This window comes from Armigeres subalbatus, chromosome 2 (assembly GCF_024139115.2).
Source record: "Armigeres subalbatus isolate Guangzhou_Male chromosome 2, GZ_Asu_2, whole genome shotgun sequence".
Taxonomy (NCBI): domain Eukaryota; kingdom Metazoa; phylum Arthropoda; class Insecta; order Diptera; family Culicidae; genus Armigeres; species Armigeres subalbatus.
The window spans coordinates 307,137,347-307,158,264 of record NC_085140.1 but is presented as its reverse complement, the minus strand read 5'-3'; the positions used below and the strand labels follow the sequence as shown (position 1 = coordinate 307,158,264).

Here is a 20,918-nt window from a genome sequence, read left to right as displayed (position 1 = left end):
AAGAATCAATGAAAAGCCAGTAAACACTACCGATTTTGAGATAAAAATTTGAAAAACAAAATTCACTGAAATCTTGTGAATAAATAGAAATTGAACTAGAAATCATCGTGTCCTAAAATAGTGGATAATACATAATTTTCTTCAAGCACTCGGAGTATTCGAGAGACGGGTGCTTAGGACGGGTGCAATAGACGGTGTGTGGCGGTGAAGAATGAACCACGAGCTCGCCCAACTCTACGGTGAACCCAGGATCCAGAAGGTAGCTAAAGCCGGAAGGGTACGATGGGCAGGACATGTTGCAAGAATGCCGGACAGCAACCCTGCAAAGATGGTGTTCGCTTCCGATCCGGCAGGTACGAGACGGCGTGGAGCGCAGTGAGCGAGATGGGCAGACCAGGTGCAAAACGACTTGGCGTGCGTGGGGCGCATTCGAGGATGGAGAGATGCAGCCTCGAATCGTGTATTGTGGCGTCAAATGGTTGATTCAGTGTTATCTGTTTAGATGTTGCACAACTCGTGCTGAAATAATCACCACGTTACAAAAATTGTAATCCTGTTAGCGAATTTTTTTCGTAATGACTTTGTTATTTTCTCGGTTTAGCCATAAAAATATTTTCTCAGCTTTAGTCACTTCCGTTAGTTTCTTTAAGAAAATTAGTCGAATATTTTATTTACACACTAAAGTGATCAATCAAAACTGATACACACGTTTTAGCAGATTTTCAACATAATTATAAAACATAATTCATAATAAGTAGCTGGTAAAAATTACAAATGCTTTAATTTTAATAAAAAACTAGGGCAATAATTTTTAGTTGTTGATTAGTAATGTGGAATGAGAATACAAATTAAACTAATAAAAGTGGAAGACAAACAGTGAAGTTGAAAGTAAACTGATTTTTTTTGCGAATTACGATATTTTACCTTAACACTAGTCACATGTCTGCACTATACTGCCGGTGGACGCATAAGTGTCCCATGTATATAGGGAATTCCAGCAAACATATGGGACAATTATGCGTCCACCGGCAGTATAAGTACACGTTCATAAGAAAAAGTCTAAAAAGAGTCTGAGTCTTTTTGTAAAACAATTTATAACAAATGATTAGCTCAGCCCATTGTAGCTATATACCTTATACCAATCCGAAAGGCCTTTCGCGGCTTTCCTGCACTACGGACAAGAACCTCCATCGCATCGAAGCTAGAGGGGCTACACAACGACCAATCCAACTGGAAGTACCTGTTACTGCGATTATGGCAGAGAGGGTGCGGCTTCTTATAGTAAATTGTCCACAATACAAACAAACTAAACGTGTTTGACGTTTCGTGTTTTGGCATCCGACTTATGATTTAGATGGATGTGATCATTAACACATATACAAGGACAAGAAATAGTAGCTTAAGTGGCGTTCATTGCTGCTGATCGATTTTAAAAGCATATAATTTAACTGTTTCACTATTTTTATTGAAAAATACTTATATTAAAGACAAGTTGATGAAAGTTCACGTAACGAACTAAATAAATAATCCAAAATGGCAGTGAATTCAACTTATATGATCACTTTCGGAATAGTGTTTATCGTCGTCGCTGTACAAATGGGTGTGTATGCTTCATCGATCATCAATTAATCACGTATATTTTGGAGGCGGTTCATTCAATATTTGTGCTAGATCGAATGATTTAAATCGATTTTTAACTGATTATCTGTGATACTTTAAAACGTCCTAATAGTTTTTCTTGAAATTCGAATTTCGATGTTATTTCATCGAAAAAAATTAAAATGATCAAGCACTCGGCCACATTGAAACATTGCTCATAAACTGTGGGCTGTTAACCGATCGTTTCGTTTGCTTACCACTTTTAGCCTACAGCATCAAATGTTGGGAATGTCGATCGGACTCGGATCCGAAATGCGCGGACCCTTTTGACAACAGCACCCTCTCGATCACGGACTGTAGACAGGTTGAGTCTAAGGAACATCTACCGGGAGTACGGGCGACCATGTGTCGCAAGATCCGTCAGAAGGGTAAGTCAAGTGTGCACCACTGTCAGGTTGATATCATCGATTAACACCAAATTGTGTTTATTTTTTTAGTTCACGGAGAATGGCGCTATTTTCGTAGCTGTGCTTTTATGGGTGAACCGGGCATCGAAGGGGATGAACGATTCTGCTTGATGCGTAGTGGGACGTACAACATCTTCATGGAGTACTGCACCTGCAACAGCAAAGACGGATGCAACAGTGCACCCCAGTTTGCTCCAAAGCAGTGGAGTGTATTGATTTTCATGGTGCTGAGTATCATGCTGTATCGTTTGTTTTAGCTTGTATGTCTCCTCTTAGGTCTGATTATTTTAGCACACATTCCAGCAACAGTATAATTCTTTTACTAAATTCCTCTCGAATTTCGATAAGATTTTATTGATCACTTCAAGATCATGCGCCATGCGTTTCGCTACATAATTGTTATTGTAGACTTTTAATGCATTATAATTAAGACAATCTCTTAAGTAACAAATCCGTCCAAAACAAAACTTAAGAATGTTCTACATTTTTACAATCTAGATCTTATAAGAATATAGCGAATATTAAAATGTTAGGCCTAGCAGCAAGTGTATATATTAAACGTATTGTGCATTTACGGTTCAAAGTGCCTAATAAAACGAGATTTTTCCAATTTTATTAATTGATAAATTCAATAAAAATGATCAATTGTTGCATAAATGAATTATTCTCAAACGAGGGAAGAAACACACCAATCGATCCGTTATGTTATGTTTCGGAGAATTGACTTTAAATTAAACCATGAAAAATGACAAGAGGAGCACACCTGTTGCATTGTAAAAGTGGAATGGGAATTATAGGAAATGTGTTACTTTGGCAACGCCTTGGTTGAGAACAAATATGACATTCGGTTTGCGGCATAGTGTCGACGGTGACTTGAGCCCTTCGTGGTAGAAATATTTTACGATACGGACAACAGCATCAGTCGATTAAATGCATTTTGCTTTAGAGTTTACTGTTGGAATCGTATTGATTGGCGTTTTAATTCATACAAGTAAGTGATTAATCATAAGTGGCAATCTAACGCCAACAAAAAATCACCCAATGTTTATGCCAAAGTTTTCATGTAGTTCCAATTGGTCACAATTCGAATCGGATGTTGTCAGCAGCTGAGGATATCCTACAATAAATGTACGCATGTATATGCTTCTTCTGGAAAAAAAGTAACAGCCGTCGGTTGGTGAGGCTCCGCAGAATTCTTTTAATTCCAAAGTTTTATATATTCAGCGGTTTCTTTAGATTTTAATTCTCCAGGGTCTCCAGTAGCCTTGCGAGCAAAGGCGTAGGATTGTCAATTCGGAGATGGGGATGTTTTCGGGTTGGAAACTTTCTCGACATCCTGGGCTTAGTGTATCTATTGTACTTGCCAATACATACTCATGTAATGACGGGCATAGACAAGCTTTTAATTAATAACTGATGAGATGCTAATAGAATACCTAAGTTGAAAGCATGCCCAGTTCCAGTTGGAATGTGGAACAATCCAAAAAGAAGAAGTAGGAGAAGATTAGATTACAATTACCAAATGAGATTACAATTCCAACAACGTCTGCAAGTACGAGGCATTGAAGACGACCACCAGTTGTGGTCGAAATACGTATCTGCGAAGATAACATTAATTAGTGGAATTAAATGGAGATTACTAAACTCATCTTAGACGGTTGAATACATTCCACTAAAAAGAGCTTAAAATATTTTTTCTGAAGTTTGATTCTCGCCTTCCATATATTTTTATTACGTAAATGTATCTGGGGCCCTCCTTAGCCATGTGGTAAGACGCGCGGCTACAAAGCCATGTTGACCATGTTGAGGGTGGCTGGGTTCGATTCCCGGTGCCGGTCTAGGCAGTTTTCTGTTTGGAAATTGTCTCGACTTTCCTTGACATAAAAGTATCATCGTTCAATTTTCCGTAAGGTAAAATGTACGTGTATTAACAAGACATTATTTTTACTATGACAATTTAACCTCCAACTTATGAAATTTTCATTATTCTGTCAAACATTTTCTAAATCAAAATGACACTAAACAAAACTTTTCACATTTAATAACAAATGTATTTAAATGATTATGTATTGCCTTTGACAGACTGTTTCGGAGCATTATTTTTCTTCATTCGTTGGGAAGCTATCAATTCATTGGTCATTGAAAACTACGAGAAGCTGCTCGAGCAAATTCCTAAAACTCGTATCATGAGTTTTCAACACTGGAGTTTTCATCAACGCTGGAGGTAACCCCATTTTCGATTGATACCAATGACTGACTTCTTAGACCTCTATATTGTTCCTATGTAACTTTTAATTTGATGGTTCACGGAATAGCAGAATTCTTTCGTGCGGAGGATGGGCAAATATGGGCATGAGAGCGAGGAGAGAAGCTTATTCACTGATCAAAATGGCTCCACTGGTTTCGGTTTTTTCAACGTCTTTCATAGTGTCCATTTGAAGTTTAAATGGCCAAGTTTCGTGTATACTCTTGAGATATAAAATATTCACTTAAGCAAATCGCAACCCCATCATCACCACTTTATGTTTACGGATAGTCTAAGTTTCGTGATAACTGTTACGGGTTAACAGCGTATATTCTGAACGAGATACGGATAGCTTTGAGTGTTTTTTAAACGGTTATATGTACGTAATCACTTGGGTTACTTTGCATCGTTCGATCCTGGGGAATCAAAAAGCGGACTGTATGGATAAGATGGGTGGCATTTACGATCGAAAAATTGCCTTATTTGTATATTTACATTAGTTAGTCATACAATCTTGATCAAAAACAGAAATGAACAAATGGAGAGATAGTTAGATGGCTGTTATCAATTTGCTCGCAGTTTTTAAAATTGATTATTGGACCACACGCTGAAGGGTGAGTCGTTAATTATTGTGCCACTTTACATTGATTGGCAAATCGGCAACAGTTATCAAAATAAAACCAAACTTTTACAGTAGGTCAGGATATGGATTTATTACAACTTATACGTATCGGTTCAATTTTAGGATGCATTTGAGCCAAATTCACGATATTTTGGATAAATGCCCTCCATTAGAACTTGTGCAGTCGTTTCCGTTACGCTTTTCTCAGTTTTTCTGCCAGTTCTTCATAATTTCAGTTTCTTTCTTCGCCTTTCCTTTGGTCATATTTTTCATTATTTCTGACTCTTCCTTCGCCTTATCTTTGGTCTTCCGAAGTTCGCGCTTCATATTGACCCAATAGATTTCGATTGGACGGAGTTCAAGACAGTTTGGAGGGTTCATGTCATTCGGCACTTCTTCTCCAATGGCTCTACATTCCAACTGGAACTTGGCCTGCTTTTTCAACTCAGTATTCTATTAGCATTTCCTCAGTTATTTATTTAAGGCTTGTCTGTGCCTGCCATTGCATGAGTATGTACTTTGTATAGCAAGTACAACAGATGCTCAGAGAGTCGAGAATGTTTCCCACCCAAAAATATTCTAGACCGGGAATCGAACTCGCCATTACCGGATTGGCAATCCTATGCCTTTGCTTTCAATGCTAACTGGAGACCCATCACTTTTATCAACTTACGCAAAAACATTCGTGCAGAAAATCGTTGTAACTTCCAAATGATCAAATCTCAGTGGTTTTTCAACTGATATTCTCAGGTTTTTTTTAACCAACCTTTTAGCCACCTATTTTAATTTTTGTACATTACAAAATATTGTGTCTATAGATCTTAATTTGGCGGATTTAAAAATATGCAATTTTTGTGATATTTTCATATTTCATTACCGAAAATTATATCTATGCATCTAATGATTATGGAAATATTGAAATAACATATGAAATATATTACTTGGTACATAAGAACAAGTTTTGAGCATCCCTACTATGGCTACGGTGATAATTTTGTGCCCCGTAGAACCATTTTATACTACTGTTACAGAAAGTATTTGAAAGCATGATGTCTTCTGAGAACTCGTTGAATTAAATGTAAACTGTGCAGGAAACATGTGTGATAATGAATTACGATGTTCTAGAATCTCTGAAATGTCCTGGAGTTTGAATCAAATGGTCTACCGAATCAACCAAGATGTTCATGGTGCCCCAAGCCGCGGTATAAGCCCAATTATATCCTCCGAGGCCTTCCTTAGCCGTGCGATAAGATGCGCGGCTACAAAGCAAGATCATGCCAAAGGTGGCTGAGTTCGATTCCCGTTTCGGCTCAGGAAATTTTCGGTTTAAAAATTATCTCGACTTCCCTGGGCATAAAAGTATCATCGTGTTAGCCTCATGATACACTAATGCAAAAATGGTTACTTGGCTTAAAAACCTTGCAATTTGTGAGGTGCCTACTAGCCTTACGATTCATGAGAATCCTTTCCCTCGTCTGACAATGGTATTGGTAGCACTGTCTTGCATTATTGGTACCACTGCGAGGAAATGTTGGTACCACTGGCTCGCACTGCAAAACAACGCTAAAGCGGATGTGGTTTGAATCCTTATGATTCGTCGCCATTTGCAGTACAGACTTCTGTGAGGTAAGTCGTGTTTCGTGTGTGATCGTTCTCTCTCATGTCGAGTGATTCTACAACAGTAGTTATTAGAAACTTACGACTTCAAAATCCGGATCCTACTGGTTATTTACATTGGCGACCGTGCTAGGACAATATTAACAAATAAAATCGCATGTAGAATCACTCGGCAAGGATTCTTTTTTCTTGTTCTTAGTGATGCAAAAGTGAGTTGATTGTTGAAAGTGAGGAGTTGGTAAGGAACACCACAAAGACGCGTGCCTGGATTATTATCCTGCCTTTGAAATACGTGTAAGGAAAACTGCTCCAGGGAACACATCACGAAAATATCAGCTTTTGTTGAGAAACTGATAGCTGTGTTTTATGTCAGACGAGTAAAGAACACCGTCAGTGTCAGTCAAAAAAGGCGTGCGTAATGGAAACCACGAAATAAGAGAACAATCCTTCAAGAGTAATGGAAACTCTTATATAGAAAAGGCGAGTGCAAAAGAAATGGCCGCCTGTATGGGTGCGTAAGGTAAACCACCAAATTAAAATTTAATATCAAAAAGGTATTGAATACCTTCAATGATGATAGGTGATTCGAGATAAATATCAGTAAAAAGTGTGTAAAGAAAACCACCTAGAAACGTATATAATTATACATATAAAATTAATAATTGTCCAGAAGGGTAATGAAAACCTTTAATGAAAAAGACAGGAAAGATAATTGCCAGTAGTAAAAATAAATATGTAACGAAAACTATTCAAAAAGCGAAATTATGCAACTAATTTGCATAATCAGAAAGTAAACATAGTATAAAGAAAATAGTATTTGAACATTGAAACCTGATTGAAACATTTTTAGTTAATGTAGTAGTGGAATAAGCTAAGTCCAAAAGCTGTGTTCTCGAAAGAAAAAACTGAACTATGTAGGGTATAAGTAAATTTCTGATCAAAGAACACATTGAACAGAGGATTCTAAAGTGGAATCACGTTCTTTTTATTTCAAAATTTCCAGAATACAGTTAATAGTTGAAGTGGGCGTTGGGCGTGGGCTTCGTGGCCGTGCGGTTAGCGACGTCAATCGTCTAGACGCATGTGCTGTGGAGTGTGGGTTCGATTCCCGCCCCGGTAAGGAGAAAACTTTTCGTAAAGCGGAAAAGCTCTCCACTGGTCCACTGGGTGTTGTGTAAATGTCCTGTCCGTTGTCTCATGCTAGATGTTAAGTGTTCAGTCTGTGCGACCTCTGGTCGAAGACGGTGATTCTGTCTATTTAAAAACAAGCGAGAGAATGGAAGGTGAAGGAAAATACGTACGCGTATATCAGTTCAACGAAGGAGAGTACGATGGCTCCGATCACGAGTGGGACACAATAAGGCACTCGGACGTTGGACGGTTTGTTCGGGCTCCGGCCATTTATGATGACGAGGTAGAGCAAAGCGACGAAAATGCTCACCAGCTGGTCCGAATCTGATCCGAATCGGGAGAACGAAATATTGAAACAGACGATCGCTGATCTACAGAAAACCATCGCTGAGATGTCAAGCTCTGGAGGTCAACGCAAACAAAATGCTGGGCCTACCGATGCTGAGGAGAGCTGGAACAACTATCGAACAATGTCATTGTCACAGTCGGAAGGACCAAGCGTAAGATGGGACCAGATGAAGCCTTTTCCTAAAAATATACCAGCGAACAAAATGTGGGAGGAATGGTCGAAATACATCGAGAATTTCGAAATTGCTGCCTCACTGTCCAACGCCATCGATCCCGTACGACGATCCCAATTACTTTTTCTGTCTATGGGCGATCAACTACAGGGCATAGTAAGAGCAGCCAAGCTTCGTCCGAACCTAAATGATAAAGAGTGCTATACTGTCTTCATTAGGAACATTGAAGACCACTTGCGCTCCATGACCGATACCGCTGCAGAGCATGAAGCTTTCTCATGCATGCAGCAAGGTATTGGAGAATCGGTAATGAGCTTCCACGCAAGGTTGATGGAGAAAGTTCGCTTGTGTAGATACAGTGCTGTCGACCAGGAGCGTTTCGTTCGTGCTCAACTCATGAAGGGCATGACAAACAGGGAGCTAGCCAAGACTGCCAGGACTTTTGGTCACGAAACCAACGTTATCGTGCAGGCTGCAACTCGAGACGAAGCGTACCAAGGGGAAACTACCAGAACAGCATCGATGAACCACCATGAAGTAATCAATCAAGTCCGCAGTCGTGTGTCAAGGTTTACAGTGAAGCGAGAAAACAGAAGCGCATCCAACGAACTGCAAAGTAAGCAGTACCGTCGCGAATGACTTCGATCCAACATCCGTCCGGAATTGTGCACCCGATGTAACAAATGGATGCATCGGAATCGCCCTTGTCCAGCTCTGAAGCTCAAATGCAACGCGTATGGTAAATTTGGCCACTTTGCTGTAGTATGCAGATCAGCCCGTATCAATGCAACGCAAACTTACGATCTACCCAAGGGCATGCCGGAAGAAGTGAAAGTGGTCACGAAAGATGAGGAGGTAAAGTAAACTTAAATTAAACTGTATTAATCAATTAATTGAAATACAATACATACCAGTTACGAGTTGAAAAACAATGTTTTATTTTAACAGCTTAACGCACTTTCGCTTGAGGACGTTCTGATCGACTGTCGTGTGGGATCCTCTAATCCCTTAAAGTTCTTAATCGATTTAGGGGCGGATGTCAACGTAGTTAGAGGCCATGACTGGCAATATCTGAAAAATGAGTTTGAATCGGGATCAGTAGAGCTGAAACCTATCGCAATTAACTCGAATATAGGACTACGAGCTTATGCTGCCAGTGTTCCGATGAAGATAGATTTTGCTTTCAGAGCAACTATAGCAGCGACGGGATCATCAAACTCGGTGGATGCAGATTTTCTGGTGGTGAAGGATGGAAAACGGTCTTTACTGGGCAGATCGACAGCCAGCGACTTAGGCTTATTATTCGTTGGGGCGCAAATACGTAAATGCGAAGTAGTTGACAACGGAATATTCCCGAAGATGCCTGGCGTCAAAGTGAGATTCAGCATCGACAAGAGTGTGCCTCCTACGCGTAACGCATACTTCAACATACCTGCAGCTTATCGAGAAGGTGCCCGACGACGGCTTATGGAGATGGAATCATGTGGCATAATTGAGAGAGTGGTAGCAGCACCACAATGGATAAGTGGCATGTCTGCAGTGTCAAAAGGAAAGGATGATTTTCGGTTGGTCGTAAACATGAGGGCCCCTAATAGAGCTATAAAGAGAGAATACTTCCGGTTGCCAGTGCTCGACGGGATGAAAATTAAATTGCAAGGAGCTCGATACTTCACGAAGCTAGACCTAAAAAGTGCCTACTATCATTTGGAACTAAACGAAGAATCAAGGGACTTATCAACGTTTCTGGCCGAAAACGGTATGTTTCGCTTCACTCGTTTAATGTTCGGGGTGAACTGTGCGCCGGAGATTTTTCAACGCGAGATGACTCGAATACTGGAGGGCATTGAACCCAAAATAATCTACAGTTTAGAAAAACTACGTGAAACAGTTGCCCAGGTGCTCCAGATCTTCAAAGACAACAACTTGACGCTTAATACAGAAAAGTGTGAGTATGACAAAACGGAAGTAATTTTTCTCGGGCATAAGTTAGATGCAGATGGGTTCCATATTGAAGAGGCAAAAATCGGAGCCATAGCAAAATTTCGACGTCCTACAACGATCTCGGAACTGCGTAGTTTTCTTGGTTTGGCATCGTTTGTTAGCCCTTACATAAGGGGTTTTGCTGAAATCTCAAGTCCTTTATGGTGGGTTGTGGGATCTAAAGCTTGGTATTGGAATGAACAGCAAGAAAGAGCGTTCAATAATTTGAAGCAACAAATAATCCGTTCCACTGTTTCATTGGGTTATTTTTCGGAAAATGATGAAACCATATTTTACACCGATGCTTCACCGAATGCCATTGGTGCAGTGCTAGTGCAAGAAAGCGCATAATCAGTTTTGCATCGAAAACTGACACGACGGCCCTCCGACGAGACAGGAGGTTTGCGCAGGCCCAATAAGCCGCCTAGAAAACCAATCATTACGAACAATATAAGAGATAATGCGACTCGATATAATCGGCAACGACCTAGGCGACGAATAAAGGATCACGATTGGAAGCTTGGAACATGGAACTGCAAGTCGCTAGGCTTCGCAGGTTGCGACAGGATAATCTACGATGAATTACATCCCCGCAACTTCGATGTCGTAGCGCTGCAGGAAATCTGCTGGACAGGACAGAAAGTGTGGAAAAGCGGGCATCGAGCGGCTACCTTCTACCAAAGCTGTGGCACCACAAACGAGCTGGGAACCGGCTTCATAGTGCTGGGAAAGATGCGCCAACGCGTGATTGGGTGGCAGCCAATCAACGCAAGGATGTGCAAGCTGAGGATAAAAGGCCGTTTCTTCAACTATAGCATCATCAACGTGCACTGCCCACACGAAAGGAGATCCGACGACGAGAAAGAAGCGTTCTATGCGCAGCTGGAGCAGACATACGATGGATGCCCACTGCGGGACGTCAAAATCGTCATCGGTGACATGAACGAAAAGGGAGGAAGGGAGACAATGTATAGACCGGTCATCGGACCGGATAGTCTGCATACCATATCGAACGACAACGGCCAACGATGCATAAACTTTGCAGCCTCCCGTGGAATGGTAGTCCGAAGCACTTTCTTCCCCCGCAAGAATATCCACAAGGCCACATGGAAATCACCTAATCAAGTAACGGAAAACCAAATCGACCACGTTCTAATCGACGGTAACTTCTTCTCCGACATCACGAACGTACGCACTTACCGCAGTGCGAATATTGAATCCGACCACTACCTCGTCGCAGTATGTCTGCGCTCAAAACTCTCGACGGTGATCAACACGCGTCGGAGTCGTCCGCCGCGGCTTAACATTGGGCGGCTACAAGACGGTAGACTAGCCCAAGACTACGCGCAGCAGCTGGAAGTGGCACTCCCAACGGAAGAGCAGCTAGGCGCAGCATCTCTTGAAGATGGCTGGAGAGATATTCGATCCGCCATTGGAAGCACCGCAACCGCTGCACTAGGCACGGTGGCTCCGGATCAGAGAAACGACTGGTATGACGGCGAATGTGAGCAGTTAGTTGAGGAGAAGAATGCAGCATGGGCGAGATTGCTGCAACACCGCACGAGGGCGAACGAGGCACGATACAAACGGGCGCGGAACAGACAAAACACGATTTTCCGGAGGAAAAAGCGCCAGCAGGAAGATCGAGACCGTGAAGAGACGGAGGAACTGTACCGCGCTAATAACGCACGAAAGTTCTATGAGAAGTTGAACCGTTCACGTAAGGGCCACGTGCCACAGCCCGATATGTGTAAAGACATAAACGGGAACCTTCTTACGAACGAGCGTGAGGTGATCCAAAGGTGGCGGCAGCACTACGAAGAGCACCTGAATGGCGATATGGCAGACAACGGTGGCGGTATGGTAATGAACCTAGGAGCACGCGCGCAGGACATGCGACTTCCGGCTCCGAATCTCCAGGAAATCCAGGAGGAGATCGGCCGGCTGAAAAACAACAAAGCCTCTGGAGTTGACCAACTATCAGGAGAGCTGTTTAAACACGGTGGTGAAGCACTGGCTAGAGCGCTGCATTGGGTGATTACCAAGGTTTGGGAGGATGAGGTTCTGCCGCAGGAGTGGATGGAAGGTGTCGTGTGTCCCATCTACAAAAAGGGCGATAAGCTGGATTGTAACAACTACCGCGCAATCACATTGCTGAACGCCGCCTACAAGGTACTCTCCCAAATTTTATGCCGTCGACTAACACCAATTGCAAGAGAGTTCGTGGGGCAGTACCAGGCGGGATTTATGGGTGAACGCTCTACCACAGACCAGGTGTTCGCCATACGTCAGGTATTGCAGAAATGCCGCGAATACAACGTGCCCACACATCATCTATTCATCGACTTCAAAGCCGCATATGATACAATCGATCGGGACCAGCTATGGCAGCTAATGCACAAAAACGGATTTCCGGATAAACTGACACGATTGATCAAAGCGACGATGGATCGGGTGATGTGCGTAGTTCGAGTTTCAGGGGCATTCTCGAGTCCCTTCGAAACCCGCAGAGGGTTACGGCAAGGTGATGGTCTTTCGTGTCTGCTATTCAACATCGCTTTGGAAAGGGTAATACGAAGAGCAGGGATTAACACGAGTGGTACAATTTTCAATAAGTCCGTCCAGCTATTTGGCTTCGCCGACGACATAGATATTATGGCACGTAACTTTGAGAAGATGGAGGAAGCCTACATCAGACTGAAGAAGGAAGCCAAGCGGATCGGACTAGTCATCAACACGTCGAAGACGAAGTACATGATAGGAAAAGGTTCAAGAGAAGACAATGTGAGCCACCCACCGCGAGTTGGCATCGGTGGTGACGAAATCGAGTTGGTAGAAGAATTTATGTACTTGGGCTCACTGGTGACTGCCGAAAATGATACCAGCAGAGAAATTCGGAGACGCATAGTGGCTGTAAATCGTACATACTTTGGACTCCGCAAGACGCTCCGATCGAATAGAGTTCGCCGCACCAAACTGACAATCTACAAAACGCTCATTAGACCGGTAGTCCTCTACGGACACGAGACCTGGACGATGCTTGTGGAGGACCAACGCGCACTCGGAGTTTTCTGAAGGAAAGTACTGCGTACCATCTATGGTGGGGTGCAGATGGCGGACGGTACGTGGAGGAGGCGAATGAACCACGAGTTGCATCAGCTGTTGGGAGAACCACTGTTCACTGTTCCATCGTTCACACCGCGAAAATCGGACGACTGCGGTGGGCCGGGCACGTCGTCAGAATGTCGGACAATAACCCGGTGAAAATGGTTCTCGACAACGATCCGACGGACACAAGAAGGTGAGGTGCGCTGCGGGCAAGGTGGATCGATTAGGTGGAAGATGACTTGCGGACCCTCTGTAGACTGCGTGGTTGGCGATGTATAACCATGGACCGAGCCGAATGGAGAAGACTCTTATGTACCGCACAGGCCACTTTGGGCTTGGTTTGAATAAAAAATATAATTCATTATTTCCGTCATCAATAGATCGATACATATCATTTTCGATAATGAAATATGAAGACATCACAAAAATTGCATTTTTCTAAATCCTTTGCCTTAACTCTCAACACCTCTAGCGAAAAATTGTGCACCCCTAGACACAATATTTCTAATGTACAGAAACTATGAAGGATGGCTAAGTGATTTGTAATGCACTGAGAAAATCGATATGGTCAATTGAAAATTTAGTTACAACGATTTTCTGGTCGAAAAAGATTCGCCACCGCACCAAATGTGCCATGTACAAGACGTTAATAAGACCGGTAGTCCTCTACGGACATGAAACATGGACAATGCTCGAGGAGGACTTGCAAGCACTCGGAGTATTCGAGAGACGGGTGCTTAGGACCATCTTTGGCGGTGTGCAAGAAGACGGTGTGTGGCGGCGAAGAATGAACCACGAGCTCGCCCAGCTCTACGGCGAACCCAGTATCCAGAAGGTAGCTAAAGCCGGAAGGGTACGATGGGTAGGGCATGTTGCAAGAATGCCGGACAGCAACCCTGCAAAGATGGTGTTCGCTTCCGATCCGGCAGGTACGAGACGACGTGGAGCGCAGCGAGCGAGATGGGCAGACCAGGTGCAGAACGACTTGGCGAGCGTGGGGCGTATCCGAGGATGGAGAGATGCGGCCTCGAACCGTGTATTGTGGCGTCAAATTGTTGATTCAGTGTTATCTGTTTAGATGTAGACTAAATAAATGAAATGAAATGAAAATGATTTTCTGGACGAATAAATTCTAGTTTTTATCAAGTTGAGTCAGCCTGTACGCTCCAATATTGATCAATTTCCTTGTTTATGAAATTTCCGAGTTCTTACCAAAGTAGACCAGATCAACTGGAATTTATGAAATGGTCTCAGCATTACTATACGTCCAATCAGTTACAAACGCACTACGAGAACCGATTTCCATGATTAAGAGATGTTCTAAACTGTCCGAAACGATTTTTAAGTTCAGGCCTAAGTGTCTACCTAATCGATCAGGCCTTTGACAATGTCCTCAGCATCGGTATATAAGCGAGAACGGTCCAAAATGCACCCCCCAGCTTTTCGATGTTTTCACCAATACAAACAAGAATACCGAAACATTTCAACGTGTAGATGCAAAATTTACAAAACCAGCTACATTTAACAATGATCTCCTATTCAAAACAATAAGGTTTTCATGACTATCTAACGCATTTAAAAAAATATTTGAAAAATAGACGTGTGGCAAAACGCCCGAATGGTGATGTAAAATGACTCAATTGCATGTAATGGTGAACGCATGGTAGTTTGTTTTTTTCTTAATGTATTGAACTGCAATCTTACGGATGAGATGGAAAAATCGCAAATCGTAAAATTTGAGTGAATGTGAAGGGAATTTCCTCACTTTTTCTAATGGAGCTAAATAATGGATAACTAATTATCGGCGAGTATATTAAGGATCCGAGTTAAATTCTTCAGAAAGATGAACCTCTAGTTAGTTATACTCGGCAGCCATGTTGAATTTGGCCGCCATCTTGGATTTCTTTTGAAAACTATTTTTCCGCCTGGCAACCACCGATGTTGAATATTAATACATCGATGGAAAGCTTAACTTATATTGTGCATTGTGTCTAAAAATCTCAGGTGTATGTTTTTCTATCAAAAGTTATGTATGATTTACCAAATTATTTTTGAAGGCCCATCTGACCAACGAACATTATTTTTATGTCAGTTCTTTGATTTCATACGCTACTCTTAGCCAAATATGTTTCAAAAATGAAAAGCATATCTACAACAGTATTTTATTTGAAGGGCTAAAAAGATTTGAGCATGACGGAGCCGTATTCAAGTTATTGTAATAAATAATTCAAGAATTTTGGTATTGGTAAATCGTACATAAATTTTGATAGAAAAACATACACCTGAAATTTTTGGACACAATGCACTATATAAGCTAAGCTTTCCATAGATGTATTAATATTTAAAATCTGTGATTGCGAACCTGGCGGAAAAATAGTTTTCAAAAATAAATCTAAGATGGCGGCCAAATCAAACATGGCTGCTTAGATTTTTAATATTGCAAATTTAGGATACACTCTTCCTCTTTCCAACGATATGCTGATCTCTACGATCGGTTGCGAAATGTTGGAGTTGTGATAGTTTTGGTGAGTCAAGAATTGACAAAAATCGAGGGGTCCATAAACGTGATTTCGTGTATAACTAACGAGGGGTTCATTTCTCTGAAGAATTTAACTCGGATCCTTAATTAACTCGCCAAAAGCTTTCGAATGAACATAAATTTAGGAATTTTTAAAAACCTCGTGCAAATAGTGGCCCGGTCTCAGCGAGAATTACTCCTCTATGAATATGCATAAGATGTTCAAACTTGTCTGAAACGATACAGACCAAAGTTTTCACCACATCAACACGTTGTTTATAATCCTTTTTATCTTTTTTCTTGGAGTCTTAATTTTTTCTTTTTTTTTATTGTATTAATTTTATTGTTACCTCCATCTGACTTGTTACTCCATCTGACTTTGAGTTAACCTAATGCAGAGCTTCCCAAACTTTTGGATATGCGACCCACCTAGCAAAATTCTATATGTCTCGCGACCCACTTATGAAAAAATGCATTTAACCAAGTAGTATTAAACATTAATTGAATCAGAATGTTATCTGTTTCGGCTTCTTCCTTCTAAAAAAATTTAACGTTAGCTTACATGCACAAATGCAAAAAATGACGAACATGATATTGTTTGTCTAAATGTTAGCGTATTTATTTTACTTCATTAAGGGGACGTCTATTAGGCATAAATGTTTTCTAAAATAGCGTGGTTATGACTATTTAAAAAAAAATGAGAAGTTAAGTTCCTGAAAAAAAAATGATCAAAAGGTTCGGCATCCGAGCTGCAATTATTTGTTCTACGCGACCCACCAACAATCCGCTCGCGACCCACCTGGGGGTCGGGACCCACAGTTTGGGAAACCATGACCTAATGAATAGGGTCCATTTCTTGTTGTATGTCCCATGAGTGAAAAAGAACCAAGTCATGTGCGTCCCATATTGAAAGTACCCGCATAACAGTTCCACTAAGAATTTACCTAACCTGTTTACCCAAAACTAAACAATGTTTCGATCAAACTAAATCGCTTCACGGTAATCTATCAAATGATGAACAACTCAGCAAAATTTCAGCAAGCTACGACGATGTTCCAATTTATTAGATTTTTTTGAAGTTTCATATGGAAGATGCGATTTGGAACTTCAATGGCTATCTATCTCAGTATGCGAAAAAACAGTATGGGACTGATATGCGAGTGGGGGCAGTATAGTCCTGATGAAGTTTACTAATATATAGCTATTGACACATGTCTACAAAAAAGTCAAAGAGATGTACAAAACAGTAAATTACTGTAACTGCTAACAATGGGACAGGAACTTGTTGCGAGTAATTCGGCCAATGCTAAGTTTCAAAAAGTGTGTCTACAAACAGACATTACCTCAATTCGTCGAGCTGAGTCGATTGGTATATAACACTATGGGTCTCCGAGCCTTCTATCAAAAGTTTGGGTTTGGAGTGATCATATAGCCTTTACGTATACTTAGTATACGAGAAAGGCAAAGAGGTTCGGATTCTGTCGAACCAAATTTCACTTTCATAGACCTTCCTGAAAGGTATGATCTTAGCCAATTGACGATTGCTAGTGAAACACCTAACGTTTAAAGCCTGTGTAATAGGACGTGATGATTTACCTGATCGAAAACAGCTTTGAAATCGGTATAAACAGCATCGACTTGCAAACCCACATTTATAGAGCGTATGCACACAGAAGAAAACTCAACAAGGTAAGTATTGACCGACCTTCTCGGATAGAACCCGTGCTGGGCACAGGAAATACGACTATAACAATCTCAAATAGTTTAGAGAGGTTTAGAGCAGGCGCACAATGATGCTATCCTCTGTAAGGCCGTTACAAATATTTAATTAACATTTTGTCCTACTGGTATCCGAAAGGTCAAGGTGGTGGGGATAATAAAAAATAAATATTAAAATGAAAAAAAAATAAAATAAAAAAAAAACTCCTCGGATTTGTTAAAGAATGTTTTGAAAATCCTCAAAATTATTCGAATTTTATTTTGTTGCCCCCTCAAAATATTATTTTTTGGCAAAAAAAATAGATTTTAAATATTTGTTACGGCCTAATTAGCAACGTTATTTTTATCGCCTTTCTTGTGGAAAAAGAATTAGTGGAGTACCAAATTTTCGAAGCTAATAACTAAATCCATACCAAATGGTGGCGGATGAATCAATGAAACTTCGTTCAGAAACAAAATGAACAGCAAAGGTCCTATATTGCTGCCTTGTGGGAACCGGAAGTGTAAGTGAAGCGATTCCGCTGTATCAATTCGTACGCAAAGCTCTCGATTCACAAGGTAAGATTTGATAACACCACAGTTAACAGATATTTAGGCTGGAACAAATTTTATTGAAAATCCTGTGTATACTTTTGAATTGGCCCACTACTGCCATCTACTCAACTGATTGCGGCAGTACATACGGACGCAGCTGATTAACAACCGTCGAACGCAGCCAATGGATTTGACAGCCGCATTCGGGCTGCGTTTTCAATAACAATGATCCAATCGATTGCCAAACGCGGTCCCCATTTAAAAATATATTTGAATTGACGGTTGCCGATGTTTACACACGTATAGAATGCCAGCCTCAATATCTGTTATCTGTGATAACACCGTAGATACGCCGAGTATGTTAATTTTCAAAATTGGGATTTGGCAGTCCATGCGGTCGAAAACGGGAAGCATAAAATTAATTAAGCGACGAACCTAGAAAGAACCTTTATTTGAATATTTGAATGCTTTTTCTAATTGATTGGCTGACTACCGATGTCAAATGCGTATTATGCATACCTTTTTGTATCTACGGAACAAACAACAATATTTAGAATAATCATAATATCATTAATTTCCTTATTGCTTGGTTTAAATCGGAGTAATCGTTATTTATACCGGACAATAACCCGGTGAAAATGGTTCTCGACAACGATCCGACGGGTACAAGAAGGCGAGGTGCACAGCGGGCAAGGTGGATCGATCAGGTGGAAGATGACTTGCGGACCCTCCGTAGACTGCGTGGTTGGCGACGTGTAGCCATGGACCGAGCCGAATGGAGAAGACTCTTATATACCACACAGGCCACTTCGGCCTTAGCCTGAAAAAATAATAATCGTTATTTATACCACTTTATACCTACATGTTTACAACAAAACTTGTAAACTTTTAAACTTTCTATCAACAGTTGTCGAAACAAAGTTTAAGTTAAAGTCATTTATGCTTTAAATTTATTTTGATTACCCGTAGCTTCCGGAATCAAATGCTGGGAATGTCGTTCGGACTTGGATCCAAAATGCAGCGATCCGTTTGACAATACTTCGGTTCCCCTTTCGGATTGCAGCAGAAAATCGTTGGCCCACTTGTCGGAAGTGAGGGCCACCCTATGTCGGAAGGTTCGACAGAAAGGTGAGTATTAGAGTGGGGCGTCATGGTCATTTTTTCAAATCAATGGTTTTTCGAAACCATTCTGGGTCCTGAACAACTGTGCAAAATTTGGGACCGATTGGTTGCTCCCTCGCTTTCCGCATCGCGTTTGAAGTTTGTATGGAAATTAGTATGGGAGAACGTATATTTTTGCATTTCTACTACTAGAGGTTTCAGTTCATCGTAAACCAAGTGGCACATTGCGTTAAAGTATAACCCAAAGGATGCCGAAAAACTTTGCTGAAGAAGGCACGTTGCTGGAACGTCCACGAAAAAAGTTACAACGTTTCGAACATTGAGTGTTCAAACCATATGCAAAAAATCGTTTATTCTGCTTGCACTGCCGTAGTACGTAGACGAATAATTTAACTGAGTGTTATTTCAAAATAAATAAAATAATTGGGCTTTAGAGCTAATGGGAGCTATCCGGAATAATTTCACAAAGAAAAAAATCCGATAAGAAGGAAGATGGGTTTTGCCTTTCGATAACCATAAGTTGTCCGGTAGTGCTGGCAGAAACATTGATTTCTTGCATATGGTTTGAGCAATCAATTTTCAAAACGTAATAACATTTTTTGTAGACCTTCCAGCTACGTACCTTCTTCGGCAAAGTGTTTCGGCATCTTCCAAACTATATGCTAACATATTGAGTCACGTGATTGATGATAAATTGAAGCCGCTAAGTGCAAAAATGTAAAAAAGTACGTTTTCCCATACTAATCTCCATGTAAATTTAAAACGCGATGCGGCATGCGAGGTTGCAACCAATCGAGTCCATATTTTGCACAGTTGATTGGGGTCCCAAAACGATTCAGAAAAACCTTGATCTCACTTGATCGGACGAAGTTTGCGTTTTTCCATACAACTGCGCCCCACTCTAGTGAGTATATGCACGATAATTGACAAATATTCAGGTGATTTAAAATGAGATCCTAAAACAACTTTTCCAGTGAACGGAGAATGGCGTTACATCCGCAGCTGTGCTTTCATCGGAGAGCCCGGCATAGGGGGCGATGAGCGCTATTGCTTGATGCGCAGTGGAACCTTCAATATTTTTGTTGAATATTGCACGTGCAACAGTAAGGATGGTTGCAATAGTGCCTTAGATAAAGTGCCTTTGAGTCATTTATTGGTTAGCTCATTCATTCTATGTTGCTTTATAACATACATGATTGGAGATTTTGGTTAGTAGGATCTGCGTAGCAAATGTTTTTTTTCTCATTCTTATTTTTTTAATAACAATTCTACAATCAATAAAATATAATCAGTGCCTTATGTTCTGTATGTAGGCACAAAACTAGTTCCGTAATTGAAAAGCGCAAAAGTTGGACAATTCTATGATAATTATTATAATCTATTTTTCAAGAATCATTCCAATATATTCATAACAGACTTTGTATACATATCACACTAATAAATGCCTTATCACATGACTGTGGATAAAATCTTAAAGGTACATATGTGTATTCAATAACGGAAAACACCGAGAGAAGTTTCTAGTAAAGAACTGTAAATTAGGATTTTTAAGTACTCCTCTTGTAATTACGTCTGTTTGACAGATGATAATATCTGGTGATGAACTCTCAAATGTTTTTGAAAAACATTTCAATAAAGTCTTTAAAAAAAGATGATAACATTAAAATTTACTGCAAGGAAATCGAGAAAATCGTACATACAAAGATGGCAAAAGATGTTACAAACACGTTACATT

At 40.8% G+C, this 20,918-nt stretch overlaps 2 protein-coding genes across 2 annotated transcripts; both read left to right on the top strand.

Annotated features, from left to right (window-relative positions):
* The first annotated feature begins 1,365 nt into the window (after positions 1–1,365).
* LOC134212550 (uncharacterized) lies at positions 1,366–2,681 on the top strand. The gene is made up of 3 exons (XM_062690528.1): positions 1,366–1,600; positions 1,866–2,027; positions 2,097–2,681. The coding sequence occupies exons 1-3, from the start codon at positions 1,534–1,536 to the stop codon at positions 2,321–2,323; spliced, it is 456 nt and encodes a 151-aa protein (XP_062546512.1). The 5' UTR covers positions 1,366–1,533; the 3' UTR covers positions 2,324–2,681.
* A 137-nt stretch (positions 2,682–2,818) lies between these two features.
* On the top strand, positions 2,819–20,894 carry LOC134212548 (uncharacterized). Its single transcript, XM_062690526.1, has 3 exons — positions 2,819–3,057; positions 19,031–19,189; positions 20,158–20,894. Exons 1-3 carry the CDS (start codon positions 2,997–2,999, stop codon positions 20,394–20,396), a joined length of 459 nt encoding a protein of 152 aa, XP_062546510.1. The 5' UTR covers positions 2,819–2,996; the 3' UTR covers positions 20,397–20,894.
* Positions 20,895–20,918: the final 24 nt, after the last annotated feature.

Bases quoted from the DNA above. Each gene is read 5' to 3' on its own strand.
- LOC134212550 (XM_062690528.1), top strand. From the start codon at position 1,534: ATGGCAGTGAATTCAACTTATATGATCACTTTCGGAATAGTGTTTATC. The intron at 1,601-1,865 runs GTGTGTATGCTT...TACCACTTTTAG, and splicing joins CGTCGTCGCTGTACAAATGG to CCTACAGCATCAAATGTTGG. The intron at 2,028-2,096 runs GTAAGTCAAGTG...TTATTTTTTTAG, and splicing joins TCGCAAGATCCGTCAGAAGG to TTCACGGAGAATGGCGCTAT.
- LOC134212548 (XM_062690526.1), top strand. From the start codon at position 2,997: ATGCATTTTGCTTTAGAGTTTACTGTTGGAATCGTATTGATTGGCGTT. The intron at 3,058-19,030 runs GTAAGTGATTAA...GATTACCCGTAG, and splicing joins TGGCGTTTTAATTCATACAA to CTTCCGGAATCAAATGCTGG. The intron at 19,190-20,157 runs GTGAGTATTAGA...CAACTTTTCCAG, and splicing joins TCGGAAGGTTCGACAGAAAG to TGAACGGAGAATGGCGTTAC.